Raw genomic sequence first — 15,356 nt, 5'->3', positions numbered from 1 at the left:
CAGACCCGCTGACTGGAAGCTGCATTTTAATAAGATCCCCAGGAATAAGATTCCCAGGTGTATTAGCATTTGAGAAACCCTGCAGGAGGGGAAAATTAGATCTGTCAGCCGTAGAGTTTCTGACTCATCTTTACGGGGTCTTCCTGGTTTTGTCCTCTGAGCGTAGGGTAAGGGAAAACTACTTTTCGGCTAAGGACTTCTTTCATTGGTGGATAGAATTGCTTAGAAATGCCTGGTTTTAGACTCTGCTTTTGAGGAATTTAAAGGTTTTTCTCTCAGGTAGAATTTACCTCCTTCATATCTTTCAGGATGGTGGTTTAACTTAATTTCCACCTGCTGATAGCAAATAGGTAGTTGTAAAATGGCATACGGATGCCTCTCCACACCCCAGCTTACTGTTGTCCTTTATTTACTTTTGATTAAGGATGGGTTAAGTTTTCATCATTAACACTTTTTACAGGTGGCTTATACTGCTGTGCCATTTATCGAGCACCTGCTATGTGCCGCGGGTTCTGCAAAGTACTTTATGCATATCGTCCCATTTACTCCTCCCCAAATCTCTGTGAGACAGGTACTATTATTGGTCCTACAGTACAATTGAGGATCCTGAGGCCTAAAGAGATGAAGCCACTTGGCGAAGGTTGCGGAGCCAAAGGTTGGCAGTGGCAGGAGTCAGACTCGGGTCTTTCTGACTCCGAGTTCTCTTAGCTTTTATGTATGTATTTGAATAAGCAGTACAGTCCATGGTAAAAAAATTCAAGCGACATGAAAAATTATACAATGAAAAATGTCTCCTCCTCACCACACGCCTAGTGCCTCTCCCTAAAGTGAACCACTGTTGCCAATTTCTTGTGTAACCTTACATAATATTCTCCACTAATATAAATACTAGCGCAGCCTGCATTCATAACATCCTTGTTATACTGCCTCCCAAGAATTGAAGCGTTTTTATTGTTAGGCTATTTTTCTGTATCACTGAATAAATGAGGGAGAAGCCTTTGTGGAAACCCTATGGTGTTTATCCTTTGAATTTGCCACTCTGACGTCGATTTCTAATGAGCAGTGCTCTCTTCTCAAATGGAAACCCCTTATGGTTTTAATATGAATATTTTAGTTATTTTCATGTTCTGCTTTTCAAATAGCATAATCTCGATGGCTCGGGCATAGTGCGTGTGTGTGTGTGAGTGTGTGTGTGGTGTGTGCGCGCGTGCGCACGCCGTTTTAAGGTCTGTTTGTTTGGGGGTTTCTGTCATTCGAGCTGACATCTGGCGATGTTTTGTTTTATAAACTAGGTCGGGGAGGATGGTAGATGTACTTCTCTGTAAGCCTTGGTGGGCCCTTATCTCCCTGTCCCTCAGGGGACGGAGGAAGTACGGAAAAGGAGCTGGGGCTGTTCGGGGAGTTAGCATGAGGAGGGTAGAAAGAGGAGGATGATACAGCAGTGCTGGCAGAGACACAGCTGACTGGGCCAGGGGCACATGGGCACCACCTGCTAAAACATAAAAAAAGGAATAATGAATACAGGTGGTCACTGGCTCGCATGCTTTTATGTGATATACAAGTGGAATATGTGTGTCTTGGGGTCGGTCCTGTTTTTAGAGAGTAAGTCGTTCGTTGAAAGTAGAAAATAGACAAAAAGAGCTAAATGCTTACAAATTAAGATGATAGAATTTTCCCCCTCTGGTCTGAATTTAGAAGCTACCTCCAGAGATGTTAAACATATGTAATAATTTACTTTATTCCAAGATAAATTGAAACGCCTTATTTTAGCAATGATTGCAATGTTAAAAAGATAAAGGTAAATGTAGAAATCTGGGTGAAGAGAGAGAGAGTGTCAGGGGAAGGAACTGAAGTCAGAGTTAAAGGTAAAAACAAACAAGTTCATCGTCAAGTTGCTAGATAGAGGAGGACAGATTTGGGACTCTCAGCCTCCTAGTGGCCAAAGCAAAAAGGAGAATATGAACAGTTACGAGAGGCTCAGATCCATGAGAAAAAAATCGGGGATGGTTTGCTCAGAAAAGACTTGATTTTCCGATTACTGAGCTCTGGGGAATTTCATCACTGTGTTCCCCACAAATAGGATCCCTTGTGACATGGTAAACCACATTCCTCTAATACATGCCCCAGGGATTTCCCTGTGATTCTTCTTACAGAGCCTCTCTTAATGTAAGCCAACCGCACAATGCTAAATTCTAGTTCGGTGAGTCAATTCCAAATGAGGTAAATTAATGCCTTACCTGAGAGAAGATGGGAAACAGGAAATAGGTTTGTAGAGAAAGCCCCTAAATTGAAGTCCTCAACCCTTAAATTGTCATTTTCCAGACCCTCCACTACCAAGGAAACATGGAAATGATTTGGCCAAAGATTCAAAATTATATTAAACATCTGGGACTACATTCAGCAGCCAACTTTCTAATCAGTTCTGTGAAGTGTGGTGATTGCATTTACATTCATTTTCTGAGTGCGAAGTTTGGATAGAACTAAAGAGGGCAGTTGGCAGGCGTCAAAAGAGATTAAAACATAGGACGACGAGTAGGAGGTCCAGGTGGTTCGTGACTGAGGGTTCGGAAATGATTTTCACTGTTTCACTTCAGAGAAAAGTATGGCCAACTCTGTTGATCCCTGGTGACAGAAACTACAGCATTGACGCTTGGGGGTTCTAAGACCCACCCTTCCCGTCCTTTGAAATTCTAACTAACAGAGGACACACACAAAGAACCGGTAGCCAGATAGGGACCAAAATAGCCACCATATTCTTGGCAAGGCAGGTGCTCAATAACCTTTGATGCAGGGGTCTCCGATATTCACCTCCACTTCCTGCCACGTCTGGACGTAGGCAGGAAAATGGAAGTGCGAAGCCCCTGGTCGATCAGCATCCGTTCCTGTGAGGCAGGTCGGCTCCTCCGTCCTTGTCCTTGGGAGAGGCGTACGTAAAAGTGTGACACTAGATGTGTTCCTTCAGCCAGGAGGGGATTGGGGACCAAATGTTCTTCCTCCCCAATGGTTGGAAACAGCTTTATTGAGGAATTGACATAGGATAAGTACATGTATTTTAAACGTGCAGTTTAAGTTTTGACATATGTATACACCTGTGAAACCGTCACCACAGTCAAGGTAATAAACACATCCATCCCCCTCAAACGTTTCTTCACATCCCTTTCCCTAGGACCGGCCCCTCTCCCTTCCCATCTCCGGGCAGAGACTCATCTGCCTTCTGTCACTCTAGTTTGTATTTTCCAAACTTTATGTAAATTAAACATATAATACGTACTTGTTTAACAACAACAACAAAAAAAAAAAAACAAGGAAAAATATGTACTTATTTTGTCTGGTTTCTTTCATTCAACATAATTCTGAGATTCATCCATGTTGTAGGCTATATGGTGGTTCACATCTTCTGTTGCTATGTAGTCGTTCATCGTGTGGATGTACCACAATTTTTTTTATCCAATCATCTGCCGGTAGACATTCAGGTCGTTTCCAGCTTTGGGCTCTTATGAAATATAGCTTCCGTGAACACGCATGTAATGTCTGTAGACATATGTGTTCATTTCTCTTGGGTAAGTACCTAGGAGGAGAATGGCCAGGTCGTATGGTAGGTGTAAACTTTTTAAGAAAGTGCCAAACTTTTTCAAAGTAGTTGTACCATTTTACATTCCTCCACATCTTGCCAACACTCTGACAGTTGGGTTTTAGTCACTCATATCTTGGAGTACAGTCAGCTGTGGAGATAGGCTTAATTAAAAAAAAAAACAAAACTCCACTGGGTGAAGAAGTTAGGTCATTGTTTTATAGAAGATGCCCACATTTGTCTCTTTGCTTCATCAGTAGGGGATGATGGTGATGGTGGTTTTGTGCTCATTGGTCAATTCCGGCCACCCGCCAGCTCATTATTCTGAATGTTGTTAAATATAAGGAAAGAACCATTCGAACTATATAGGTAACCAAGTTGTTGGTGTGCTGATAAATGTAGAAAGAATGATGCAATTAGAAAACCACTGTAATGAAATAATGGCTCTAGGCAGTGAGCGTCAGTGGCTGCTGAAACCCTTAAGTGAAAGAGTGGAGGGATCAGGCCGGTATCGTCGGAACCCATGGATCATTCTTAACACCACAGGAAGGGAGGTAAGCAGGCATGGCGCGCCTGCCCTCTAACGTCACGCCCTGGTAACTAGACAACCCCTTCTTGCCAAAAGAATTGAATTTGAACATCCAGAAGGCCCTGGGTTTAACTGCCAGTTTATAGGAAACATGGGGGACAGAGAAACGTGTTAAATGATGTCTCAAGGATACAGTCAACCGAGTCCAGAATGTGGGAAATTCTACAGCGATATGCGATCCAGTTTCTTATACCAATCAATGGCATTTAAAAAAAATGGTGAGTGTTATAGATTAGGAGACACACCAAGAAAGTCAACATGTGATCCTTGGTTGGATCCTGATTCAAACAAACCAACTGTAAAAGAGAGAGTTTTGAGACAAGTGGAGACACCCGAACACAAACATGGTGTTAGATAATGCGAAGAAGTTACTGTTAATTTTGTTGGGTGTGATGGCAGTATTGTGATAATTTTTTTTTTTTTTTAAGTCCTTCTCTGTGAAAAGCAGTGGTTCTCAACTGGGGGCAGTTTTGCCCTTCAGGGGACATTTGGTCGTGGTGACTTGTGGCGCTATCAGCATCTAGTGCGCAGAGGTCAGGGATACTGCTTAAACTATCCGACAGTACACACGAAAGCCCCCCACAACAAAGCGCTCTGCGATTCCAAGCCTAAGTGTGGTGCCACAGTTGAGGAACCGCGTGTCAGGGACGTCTGCTGGAGGACTTGGGGAGCACGCAAACAAGATAAGGACGAGGCTGAGGCGACGTGAGGACGGGAGTTGCCGGGTGGCTCAGCGGGTCGATGGGCACGTGGGAATCCATCTTTCCAGCTTGTGACTTCGGTGCGTGCGAAAGTGTTCATGATAAAAATTTTAAAATAAATTTTAAAAAACGTCGGAGGAAAGGATACGACAAAGAATGAATCTGACCCGATGTGTTCTTGGGTGTAGGTAATTGAGGGGGGGAAGGTGCTGAAAGGGAAAGTTGATCTTTTTTTTTTTTTTTTTTTTTAAAAAAAAAAAAGACCTAAAGCGGTGGAAGCTGATGATTTTGTTTAAATATGTTCCGGAGGCCTCCACCTGGACCCAAAACTGGATACAACCAATGCAACTTTTCAGAGAAGTGCAGTCGCCTCTCATGGCAGTTTGAAAAGACTCTGCCTTTTGAGTGTTTTCTAGCCGATGCAGGTGTTGCCCCAGTAGCTGAGTATCTAGACCGAGAGGGAGGGGAAAAGCAAAGTAAAACTATGAGTTTAGCAGCCTGGTTCAAATGCCATCCAAAACTGAGGGGAAACACCTCTAAAAGTATGATTCTGTGTGAAAACAAGTTGTTCACCAAGAACTCAATATTAAGCAGCCCAGTAGGAACATGGCTCTTGAGAACGATGAGATTCAGATAGCGCACAGAGCTCCGCTGAGATCTCTCATCTGCCACCAGAGAGGAAGGAAGTCTGCTTAGCTGTTGGCAGCCAGACCTTAGCATCCTTGAGATGGATTGATTGAAGCATACTTTAGTAACTCTAACTTCCTTATTCACTTACTTTGAAGATACATTGTAAAAATTGATCACCAGCCAAATCAATATTACCTTAAAGTCTTAGTACGATTCTTGGGAAGCAAAGAGATGGGATCACTTTTAATTTACTTTATTGGAAACGATCTGATGTGTTTTCATTTTGAATTCCGTATCCAACGTGTTATTCAGATGAGAGAAAGTAGGAGACCTGCCCAAGGCTCTGGGGAATATAATCTGATATGGGCTAAATTACTTATGTATATTTAGTAACTAGCTCTCTTTGCCTATCCCCTAATTTATTCTCTTGGTTCATTCTCCTGGGACCTCTGATATTGGATACTTTACTCTTTCTATTGTAACCTTTTCTATTGGAGAAGTTACCATCCTAAGTGTGGGGAGTAGTTACCATCCTAAGTGTGGGTCATGGATATTCCTACGATCTCTGCTCTTGCATCAGTTGTCACATTTTGCCACTTCTTTCCATAGCCTGTCTCCTGTTAATCCACATCCTCTCTGTTTATGTCATCGCTTCCTTAGTATAGAATTTGTCATGTTGACTATCGTAGACGCGTCCTTTAGAGATTTCTAGCATCGACCTCTTCCAGCCATCACTACTGAAACGGTCGTCTCATTCTCTGGCACTGACACCAGCCCAGCTCTCTGAAATGCTCTCTAATAATCCCTTCTGTCAATCCAGTCCAGAGTTTCCCCCTTTCAAGGTTCAGCCAAAATTTCACCTTCACTTACTTCCCAGCCTCATTACCCACATCCTCTTGGACTGCTGTTTTGTGGCTTTTCTAAAGTAGCACTCTTCTGCACTCCAGCCCACAAAAATACTATTTAGCCAACTCTCAAGATTCAATCACCTCCATGACACTTTACCGCAGTAACATACAAAACTCACTGTATCCCCATCACGACACAAATAGCCTCCTCCTTACCTGTTTCGCTGTTTTGCGTTCTCAACATAGGTAAGCATGATCACAGTGATGCCTCAGATTTTAAGAAGCTGAAAGATAGCTAATTTTTTTGATAGTCTTCCGTTTGTTTTGAGCACAGCATCTAATTAATCAGTTAAAATTTTTTTTTTTTTTTTTTTTTTTAGATGCGGGACATCATGGTAGATAGAACGAAATTGAAAATATTTTTGACTTAATGTTATTAAATGCCCACTGTGTTCCAGGCACAGTCTCGATTCATTATATCATTACACAGTATTTATTTATGTGCCTTTGTCCTTTCTGACACTGTGTTGGCAGTTACTCATCTTCTACTTCTGCCACACGCAACTCAGCACTAATGCCTGTAACCCATAGTGATGATGAAAAGTCATAGGAGTTTTATGAGCTCTAGGCTCAGGACTTTTTTTTTTTTTTAATATGTCAATTCCTCATGACTAAATTGGGTACTTGAGTTTCCTAAAGTGGCTTATTGCATGAAATAACCCCTTAAGTCTAAGAAATCCCATGTCATTCATTCATTCCTTTAATAAACTAGATATTAAACATCGAATAAGGACAACCAGGTACCCTTGAGCACGCGTAGTCTTTCCCCTCGTGGAGCTTGTGTTCCAGCGAGGAAAGCAGATAATAAATGCTATTAAAGTTAGGAAACCTTTTATGTTCTTAATATTGTTTGGCGTGCTGAAAAATGAAAGGTGGGAATTGGGTAAACGGAGCTCAAGAAAGCATGTCCGGCAGAAGTGGCTGACTCTCTTCGGTTCTCCCTTCCTTGTCTTTGTTTTTCGAGTATTTTCGAAGGCAATAATTGTTCCCCCAAATGCTTCTAATGAATGTCAGGATTTTTTTAAAAAAGAAACTTTATAGGAGAGAGATTAACTACAGCCCTTAAAATACCTCTTTGTTTCTGAAAGCCTTGTTTTGCCATCTCTCTTATAACTTACTAGTTTAGCCCCTGCCACTAAGGAGAACGTGCCCTGACATGACCCCAAGCCAGAGTGATTTATTTAAAAATATATAGGGAAAGATTTTTTTTTCCTTCTATTTTTATTAGTGGCTTTTGACAATGAAAAATAGTTCTTAATCTATGGCTTCTTATTTGGCATTATGGAGTGTGGTGGGTAAGTGGCGGGGGAGATGGTGATTTCATAATACTGTATCAGAAAATATTATCACAGGCACTCATTAACATATTTTTCAGACAGAACGATCTCCGCTTTTAAAGCTTCTTCATTTAACTCAAACATCAAGTAACTTCTTTGTGGCCTGTGTTATTCTAGGTGCCCTTTCTTTGCAAGAGCCGCTTCCTGTCATTTAATTACACATCCGTTCAATAAATATTTATTGTGCACCTACTATGTTACTGGCACGGTGCTACGTTGTCAGGTGCAGTGTGTACCTCCATCAACATTGATGCAAATCTAAGGATTTCAATGACCTACTTATTGATACCTTTTTTTAGAGAAAAAAAAAAAACACTACATTTGTGAGGATCAAAACAGGGACATTTTCCATTAGGTACAGAAAAGGAGAATTAGCCCCTCAAGATAAATGTGGTCACATACTTGGTGGTCTTTTGACTTGACCAAATTTTATATGATCCTTTTTAAATGTGGCATCCAGACTTTGAGCTAGTTCTCTGGTGCTCCAATTAGAAGTGTATTGGGCCTTCTCATTCTTTGTCTCTTGACCTCTCATGTCTTCTCTGTGTGCGTGTTGCATTCTTTTTGAGCACTTTTCCAACTGTAGTGTGCTCTCGAATCTTCTGCAGATCTTGTTAAAGTCCGATGAGCGGGTCTGATTCTCTGGGCATGAGGCAGAGCCTCGGATTCTGCATTTCTGATCAACTCCCGGGTGATGCCGATGCTGCCAGTCTACACATTACACTTTGAGAAGCATGGTTCTATGTAATTTCTTCAGATCTGACTCCTAGTTCACCAATTTTCTCTTCAACTGTGTCTAATCTTCTATTTAGCAAACTTTTAGCTTTAATAACAATATTTTCAGTTTTAAAAGTTCTATTTGTGTCCTTTCAAATGTGCTTGGTCCTTTTCCAGAGTATCTTTTTTGTTTTAAGTTAGAATTTCTACTCATCTTGATAATAAATTAAAGTTTATTTTATGGTCCGTTTTAGATTATTTCTCTCTAATTTTTGGAGGACTAATTTTCCCATTTCTTATATCTACTTATGCTCCCTCGTGGTAGTTTTTGGGTGGTCTCTTTTTCCTTGTTACGTGTAGTTGTCGGTTTTTACTTTTTTTGTTGTGAGCTAGTTTCCATTAAGGAGTGTGTATGTGTATGTGAAAGAGAGAGAAAGAGAGAGAGAGACAGACAGACAGATGGTGAAAGTGCCCCTGCAAGTTCTTCTCCACTTGTGTCTGCAAGTACCCTTAAGGGCTCAGTGATCCTGGACCAGTATTGATGTTAATTTCTTGTCTCGTAGTTCCCACACCATGCAGGCTAATATAAATGCATACACCCTACCCGGATTACAGTTTTAGTAGCTGCCCTATTTCTTTCTCCCTAAAGGGCCCTGGCCAAGGATGAGCATCCTCTTCACTTTCCGGTGGGTAGAGAATTTCTAGTTCTCCCACTTCTCCTTGGCTTCAGGTTGTGGTTCCCTTCCCTGCCCAGATGGCACCTTTAGAAGCCCTTCTTTTAAGAATTTCCTATCATACTCTACTGACCACCTGTCTGGAGGTTTACATTCTTAGCTTTTCACCAGTTCTGTGAATATCTCAGCTGCTACCAGCTGGCACATTTCATGTTGACATCTCCTTGCTTTTATTGAAGATTATTTGGCCCCTTTTCTAATTTGAACCACATGGGCCAGCTTTGAGCATGATGGAGTTTTAAAGAGGAATCTTATTTTACAGTATGGAATTTTAAAATCATAATTATGTCACGGAGGGTGGCTCCTACCCCTGTATTAATCATACTTTTCACTCAGAAGTGAAATTCTATTTTTGCCTTCTAGAGATAAATTAGTATACTGTGGAAAAGGAATTAAACTTCTGTTAGGAATTAAATGCTATAATATGATTAACACAAACATTCACATGAGTGTTCGTGTCTTGCACGGGAAAGAAGAGTATTCAGTGCAGATTCTGCCATATCTCAATAGACTTCAATAATTGCAGGATCTGTCATAACCATGCATCTCACATGAGCACTAAGAGTAATAGCAGGTAATCTTCATGGAGTATTTATTGTATGCTAAGAATTGTGCTAAGCACTTCCTATAGACTTTTTCACTTAAACCTTCAAACAGCCTCTTGAGGAAGTTATTTCTGTATTAAAACAGAGGCTCAGAGAGGTTCAGTGACTTTTCCAGGGTTACCGAGCTGATAAGTGGTGGGGCTGAGATTTGAACCCACCTGGATGTCAAAGTATGTGCCATTAGCTACAATGTTTCCATGTTATTATCATCTGCAAATCTGGCTTCACACATTTCCTCAGTCTTTATCTGAGTTTCCTTATTTTGGGATGGGAAACTTCTCTTTTTTGATCCTTATGAGATGTCATTTCCTTTAGAATTTTTTTTTTTCTGCATAAAAAAAGGTATCGGGTAATTGAAATCAGATCAGGTTTGAGGCTATGTTGATGGAAATGCACACGGGATATAGACTGAAGCATTCAGTGTAATTTTTCTTTCCATCAGTTAATTCTTAAAGTATTAAGCCAGTAGATTCCAACACTAACTGCAACGATTTAAATCCTCTTGAGAGCTTGGAGGTGTTAAATAATTTTCTAGCGGTGTACATTTTACATGTTCAATCTCCCACCTCATCTCAATGCACCTGAAGCTCTGAGAATGCCCTTTTCTACTTCCCCGGAGCAGCCAGACCCCCTCATTCTGGCTTCATCTCCTCCCCGCCTCTGCACATCGCTTTACCACTCCATTTACTTCCGGACGCTGCTTCAGACGTGGTGGTCACTGGGGAACTTTGGAAACAGGCAGATTTCTGAGTCTAGGCAGAAAACAGACTGCTGCTCCGATCTGCTACACGGCTTGGTCCAGAAAACAAGGAGTTAAAAAAGAAGTCTGGACTGCGAAGGGCCGTGACAACTGTCCTAGGGGGCGCTCTAGCGAACTCCGGGAGTGACTCATGCTGCTCTGTCACTCAAATCAGCATTGGCCCCTGCCACGCAGGCGGCCAGGTGGGGTTAGAGCCAGAGCACGCACACACGGTGAGGGGAGCATGAAGCCTGCACTGCGGGGGATGTGATGCCCAGCTCACAACTCTCTGGGCCGGGCTGCCACAGACGCTTCAGCCCGCAGCCATGGTAACGCTGCTGGCCGGCTACGCCCCCGGGAGCCCACCACAATGGGCAGCCTGCTGGTGACTGATGGATGAGTGTCCATCTCCCTGACTGAGAGAGTTTAGTAGGTCTGCAGGAAGTGGAGAAGATGTAAGATCCTCCTACCTGGGAGTCATGCCTTAACGAGGTAGGACGCAGTTATGCATTGGTGCGTTCACACCATCAGCGCGCCGGGGAGCTGTAAATCGTTGGGAAGAACTTTATTTGGCCGGTGTTTCATTATGCTGAAACTGCGGTGGATTCAGGGGGCATGCTTGAGCTGGGGAGGAGGGATAATGAACTAAAAAAAAAAAAAAAAAAAAGTGGTTAATAAGAACCCCGAGCATACTCATCTGGATATGAATGAGCTATGAGCTAGACCGCAGTGCTATCCTAGCATGAGTTACATGCCTCCCAAACCCTCTTTCCTGCTCCCACCTCTCCTTCCAGTTAATCCACGAAATGTAGAAATTCCATCTCATTTCAAACGACGGGCAGTAAATATTAATAATTTAGACCTGTCTGGACGGGGGAAATAAATAGGTTTAGGTCATCAGGCATGCCGGCACCTGCTGGCCATTGCTCGGTAGAAGCTTTCTGGAAATATCAGGCGTGAGCGGCTTGCTCACATGAGTTCCCCCAAGTGCTTTCATTCCCCACGAAGTGACCTGTGTGAGTTTATCCTTCAGCGTATCCCAGCAGGGAAGGCAGCCTGTCTGCGGGTGGGTGGCCATGTTGGCAGAGAAGGGGTTAAGTTCTTGTTGCTGTAGGAGCCGAGGCTGGGGCTGCCTGTGTGAGCTAGGCTGAAAGCAGGCGCTGCAGTGCCCTCTCAAACGCTGAAGGAGTAAGAAGATTTTCTCCGCAACAGTGTTGAATCCGGTCTGAATTTTTCTCCCCCCCCCCACCCCACCTTCTTGTTTTTCTTTAACCAGCTCCTCCCCCCTTCGTTCCCACCCTCAAGTCTGATGATGACACCTCCAATTTTGATGAACCAGAGAAGAATTCGTGGGTTTCATCCTCTCCGTGCCAGCTGAACCCCTCAGGTTTCTCCGGCGAAGAACTGCCGTTTGTGGGGTTTTCGTATAGCAAGGCACTGGGGATTCTTGGTAGATCTGAGTAAGTGAGAATTTGACTTTCTAAGGGACCTACATTGGTGCAAGGTGTACGGAGCCCGAAGCTGGTGGTGGTGGTCGAGTCGGGGGAGTGTGGTGGAGGAAATCTGTTAACCAGCCTGCATTTGGAAAACAATTTACCTGTTTGGGCTTTGGCGAGGGGCACTGTTAGTATTCTCATTTTACTGTGTTTAAGGCATCTCTTCCTGTCCACAGCATCAAAATCGTCAACTGGGTACTTTGGGTTAGTTTTTTCAGTCTTTCAGTCTTCTTTAGAGGGGAGGAAGTAGTGGGAGATATCTAGCAGTACAGATCCTTGCTCGAAGGAGAATTATGCAGGGTGAAGATGAGCTGCCCATCTATCTATTTCTCTCTCCACCTATGTATTCATCTGTCTCTCAGGTGGGTGGGTAAAGATTGCTGTCTTGCCTTTTTTGAAACAATTCTAAAAACCGTGTCTCAAGGTTTCTCGATGGGTTTAGCTGAGCTGCAAGTGGCTGTACTGGAGCTCCAACAGGGAGATGATGCTCGACTCTGCTCAAAGTCGGCTGCAAGATCAGGGCCCCGGTAGGGCGCTAGCGGCCAGAGAAAGCCCCGTTACCAGGAGCCACCGGGAGGGAGTCTGATGTAGCCGAGTCATTGACTCCTGGAAACTGGGCTTCACAGGTGGAAACCCAAACAAACGAGGAGACTAGATAATGGAAGTGTAAATATCACTGTAAACCTCTTGACATGATAAGTCTTTCTCCATTCTTGAAAAAGCTAATGAAAACCGCATTCACATGGCACTTGGGACTGGAGGGTCTTGCTTCCAGCCTCCTGGAATCTCTCTGAAATGCAGTAGCCTCTGTGGATGTAGAAGCAAGTGTCTTGCTTCGTTCTCATGATCCGATGACATCCTGCGTTCAGAGGCAGGAGTTCCTCGGGCAGATCTTGGACCGGCTGTGCTATTCCCCTGATGCCCTGACTCCTTCACTTGGGTAATTAGTTGGTGCCCACTTAGGAGAAGAGTAGAATTTGATTTTCTCCTTGGCAGCATTCCTTCCCGATTTGTTGGGCTGGTAGCTGGGCTATCAATTTGAAGGGATGTCATGTTGATTCTTGGATGGTGTCTCCCCTGGGGTGCTATTTTGGCAGTAATATTCCTAAAAAGATTTCAGATGATTGTGGGGGAATTGGGCAGTTGACACGAACTAGGGGTGAGGGCTGGGATTGAATTTGAGAATTTGGAAGAGGCCGAGGTGGTCCTTCTCTCCTTCCTGCTTGGAGGCCGGGTTTAAGATTTGGGGTTGGATTTTGGTAGTGTTGGCTGTGCCTTTCTGACCAATTTGCTCTGCAACCCCAAAGCAAGCCGGATGATGGGAGGAGAGGTAGAAAGCTAACTAGCTGTTGAATGTGCTGTCAGATGGATTTGAAAAGGCCCAGCAAGGCTGCGAGGTTTTGCTCCGGCATCGGAGCAAAAGGCAGGACAGAAGTGGAGGCCTGATATTAAAGTGATGCGTGGTTAGTGGGCAGCTTAACCTTGACACACACAGCACTCTGAAGGTCACGAATCAGACTGGAAGGAGGTGTATGGAGAGTTCTGGTTCTGGTTAGTAGTGGGCTGGCCGGGTCAGAAGGAGAGCTTGCTTAGGGTGCTAATCAATGATCTGAAAAAAACAGAGAGGGCTCGGGGTAATTAGACTACAGGGGCAAAAGCAGAATGATGCGGGGGGATCTTAGACACGGCAATTAATCTAAAGCAGTGTGTGATTAATTGCTTATTTTTTAGGAAGACTGTAATTGCATCTTCCTGTTTCTCACCTAAAGCCCAGTTAAGGGAGCTCTCTGACAGGGCATCTCATTGTTAAGACCCAGGTACTCGATAAGCATTTGTTGATTTAATTTACTCATGATCCTTTTTCCCAGGTTGTGTTTATATTGTTCACTGTGTTCGGAGATATGCTATTTCACCTTCGGTAGTTCAGAATATATCTCTACAGCATAAAATGAGCTTCTGTTCACGCCCCAACAGAATGCTTAGTAAGATGCTCATAAAATAAAAAAAAAAAAAGTCCATGCAAACAAAACAGAGCATTTCTTATCTGGAAGACAGAATTGTAGTACCTGTCTTTGGGGGAACTTTAATGCCTTTTCCATGGCCATTTAGGATTGGAATCAAAGATTTTCTTTCATTTTATGTCTTCTAATGTGATCTTGCCATAGGGTTTGGCTCTTCTGCCACAGGCAGCCCTGTGGGTGAAACCTACAGCTTAACTTTAGAAATTCACTCCACCTTTTGGACGTAAGTGACCCTGAGTATATTGGATAATCATTATTTAGAAATTCAATAAAAAGAGATGCAGTGATGAAATTACTCAGAAACCCCTGCAGTTTTCTTGACCTAGAGCTACAAAATTTATTTGGAGGTGGGGGGGGGAGGCATTTTCTGGGGGTACCATTTGCCACCAGGGACCTGGTGTTTCTTCCCGAGTTTCTCCTTCTCCCCTCCCTGTTTTCAGTATCACAGGTTTTTATTTACACACATTGATTACCTGTACTGTTACTCACTCTTCACACCACCGAGGAAATTGCAGATGCTGCTCTACTGCGCTGGGTAAATTGACCTCAGTTCTGTTACCAGTGAATTGAATGAAACGTTCAGAGATGGAGCTAAATGAATGAGAAATTTTCAGGGAGACTCTGGCAGTGAGAATTATCGTCACTGTGATCATTTGTCACTTTTTAGGATCCTTTTTTGGGACCCCAGACTATTTCTAAGCCAGCTACTGAGTGCATCCCTATTTTAACGTTGGAGAAGAATCTTGGTCTTAACATTTTGTATGTGAGTTCTAGTAGGAGTTCCTTGCAGCTTGGGTTGGAGGGAGTAGGAGAGATTCTACAGAACTAGTTTTGGTTGTCTGGGTGGTATTATGGGTGGGAAATTGGTGCTGGAGAGTAGGAGAATGTCTGTTGCTTCTTTTTCTTTTTAACCAACAATCGCCCAAACCAAATCCCCAAGCTCTGAATGCCTGGGTGTGCCTGTGAGCCTCTGTTTGCTTGAATTCCAGAATAGTAGGGTAGTAACAGAAATCAGTGTGTTAAAGGTTTAAAAATAAAATGGATCCCAGCTCTCTCCCCTCCACCGTCCTCACGGGGTTTATTTCTTTAGATCCCTTCTCCTTCCTACTAGATCCGAGTACTGCCTTGTTTAAGCTCTTGCTGAAACAGTCGGTTTCTCTTTCTGCAAACCTTCAGTATAAACTCGAGAAGGAAAAAGTCAGATGCTTTTGTATTGTGTGTGAGTTTTACACATGCTGGTTTTATGCTTTTGGAGAAGTTGGAAATCTCAGAGGAGCAGTGGGACCTCAGTGAGACCGGAATCTGCAG

The 15,356-nt window shown here is 43.2% G+C and overlaps 1 protein-coding gene across 15 annotated transcripts in view; it reads left to right on the top strand.

Annotated features, from left to right (window-relative positions):
* Nucleotides 1–15,356, top strand: part of CIT (citron rho-interacting serine/threonine kinase) — a 144,985-nt gene that overhangs the window by 40,481 nt on the left and 89,148 nt on the right. For all 15 annotated transcript variants that reach the window (XM_036220151.1, XM_016149547.2, XM_016149546.2 and 12 more), the window contains one exon: nucleotides 11,808–11,991. In XM_036220151.1, coding sequence (XP_036076044.1) covers nucleotides 11,808–11,991 — 184 coding nt within the window. The remainder of the gene's footprint in view (nucleotides 1–11,807; nucleotides 11,992–15,356) is intronic.

Source organism: Rousettus aegyptiacus, unplaced genomic scaffold, assembly GCF_014176215.1.
Source record: "Rousettus aegyptiacus isolate mRouAeg1 unplaced genomic scaffold, mRouAeg1.p scaffold_m13_p_5, whole genome shotgun sequence".
In the NCBI taxonomy this organism is placed as follows: Eukaryota; Metazoa; Chordata; class Mammalia; order Chiroptera; family Pteropodidae; genus Rousettus; species Rousettus aegyptiacus.
The sequence above is the reverse complement of the archived record's forward strand: the minus strand, read 5'-3'. Positions and strand labels throughout refer to the sequence as shown.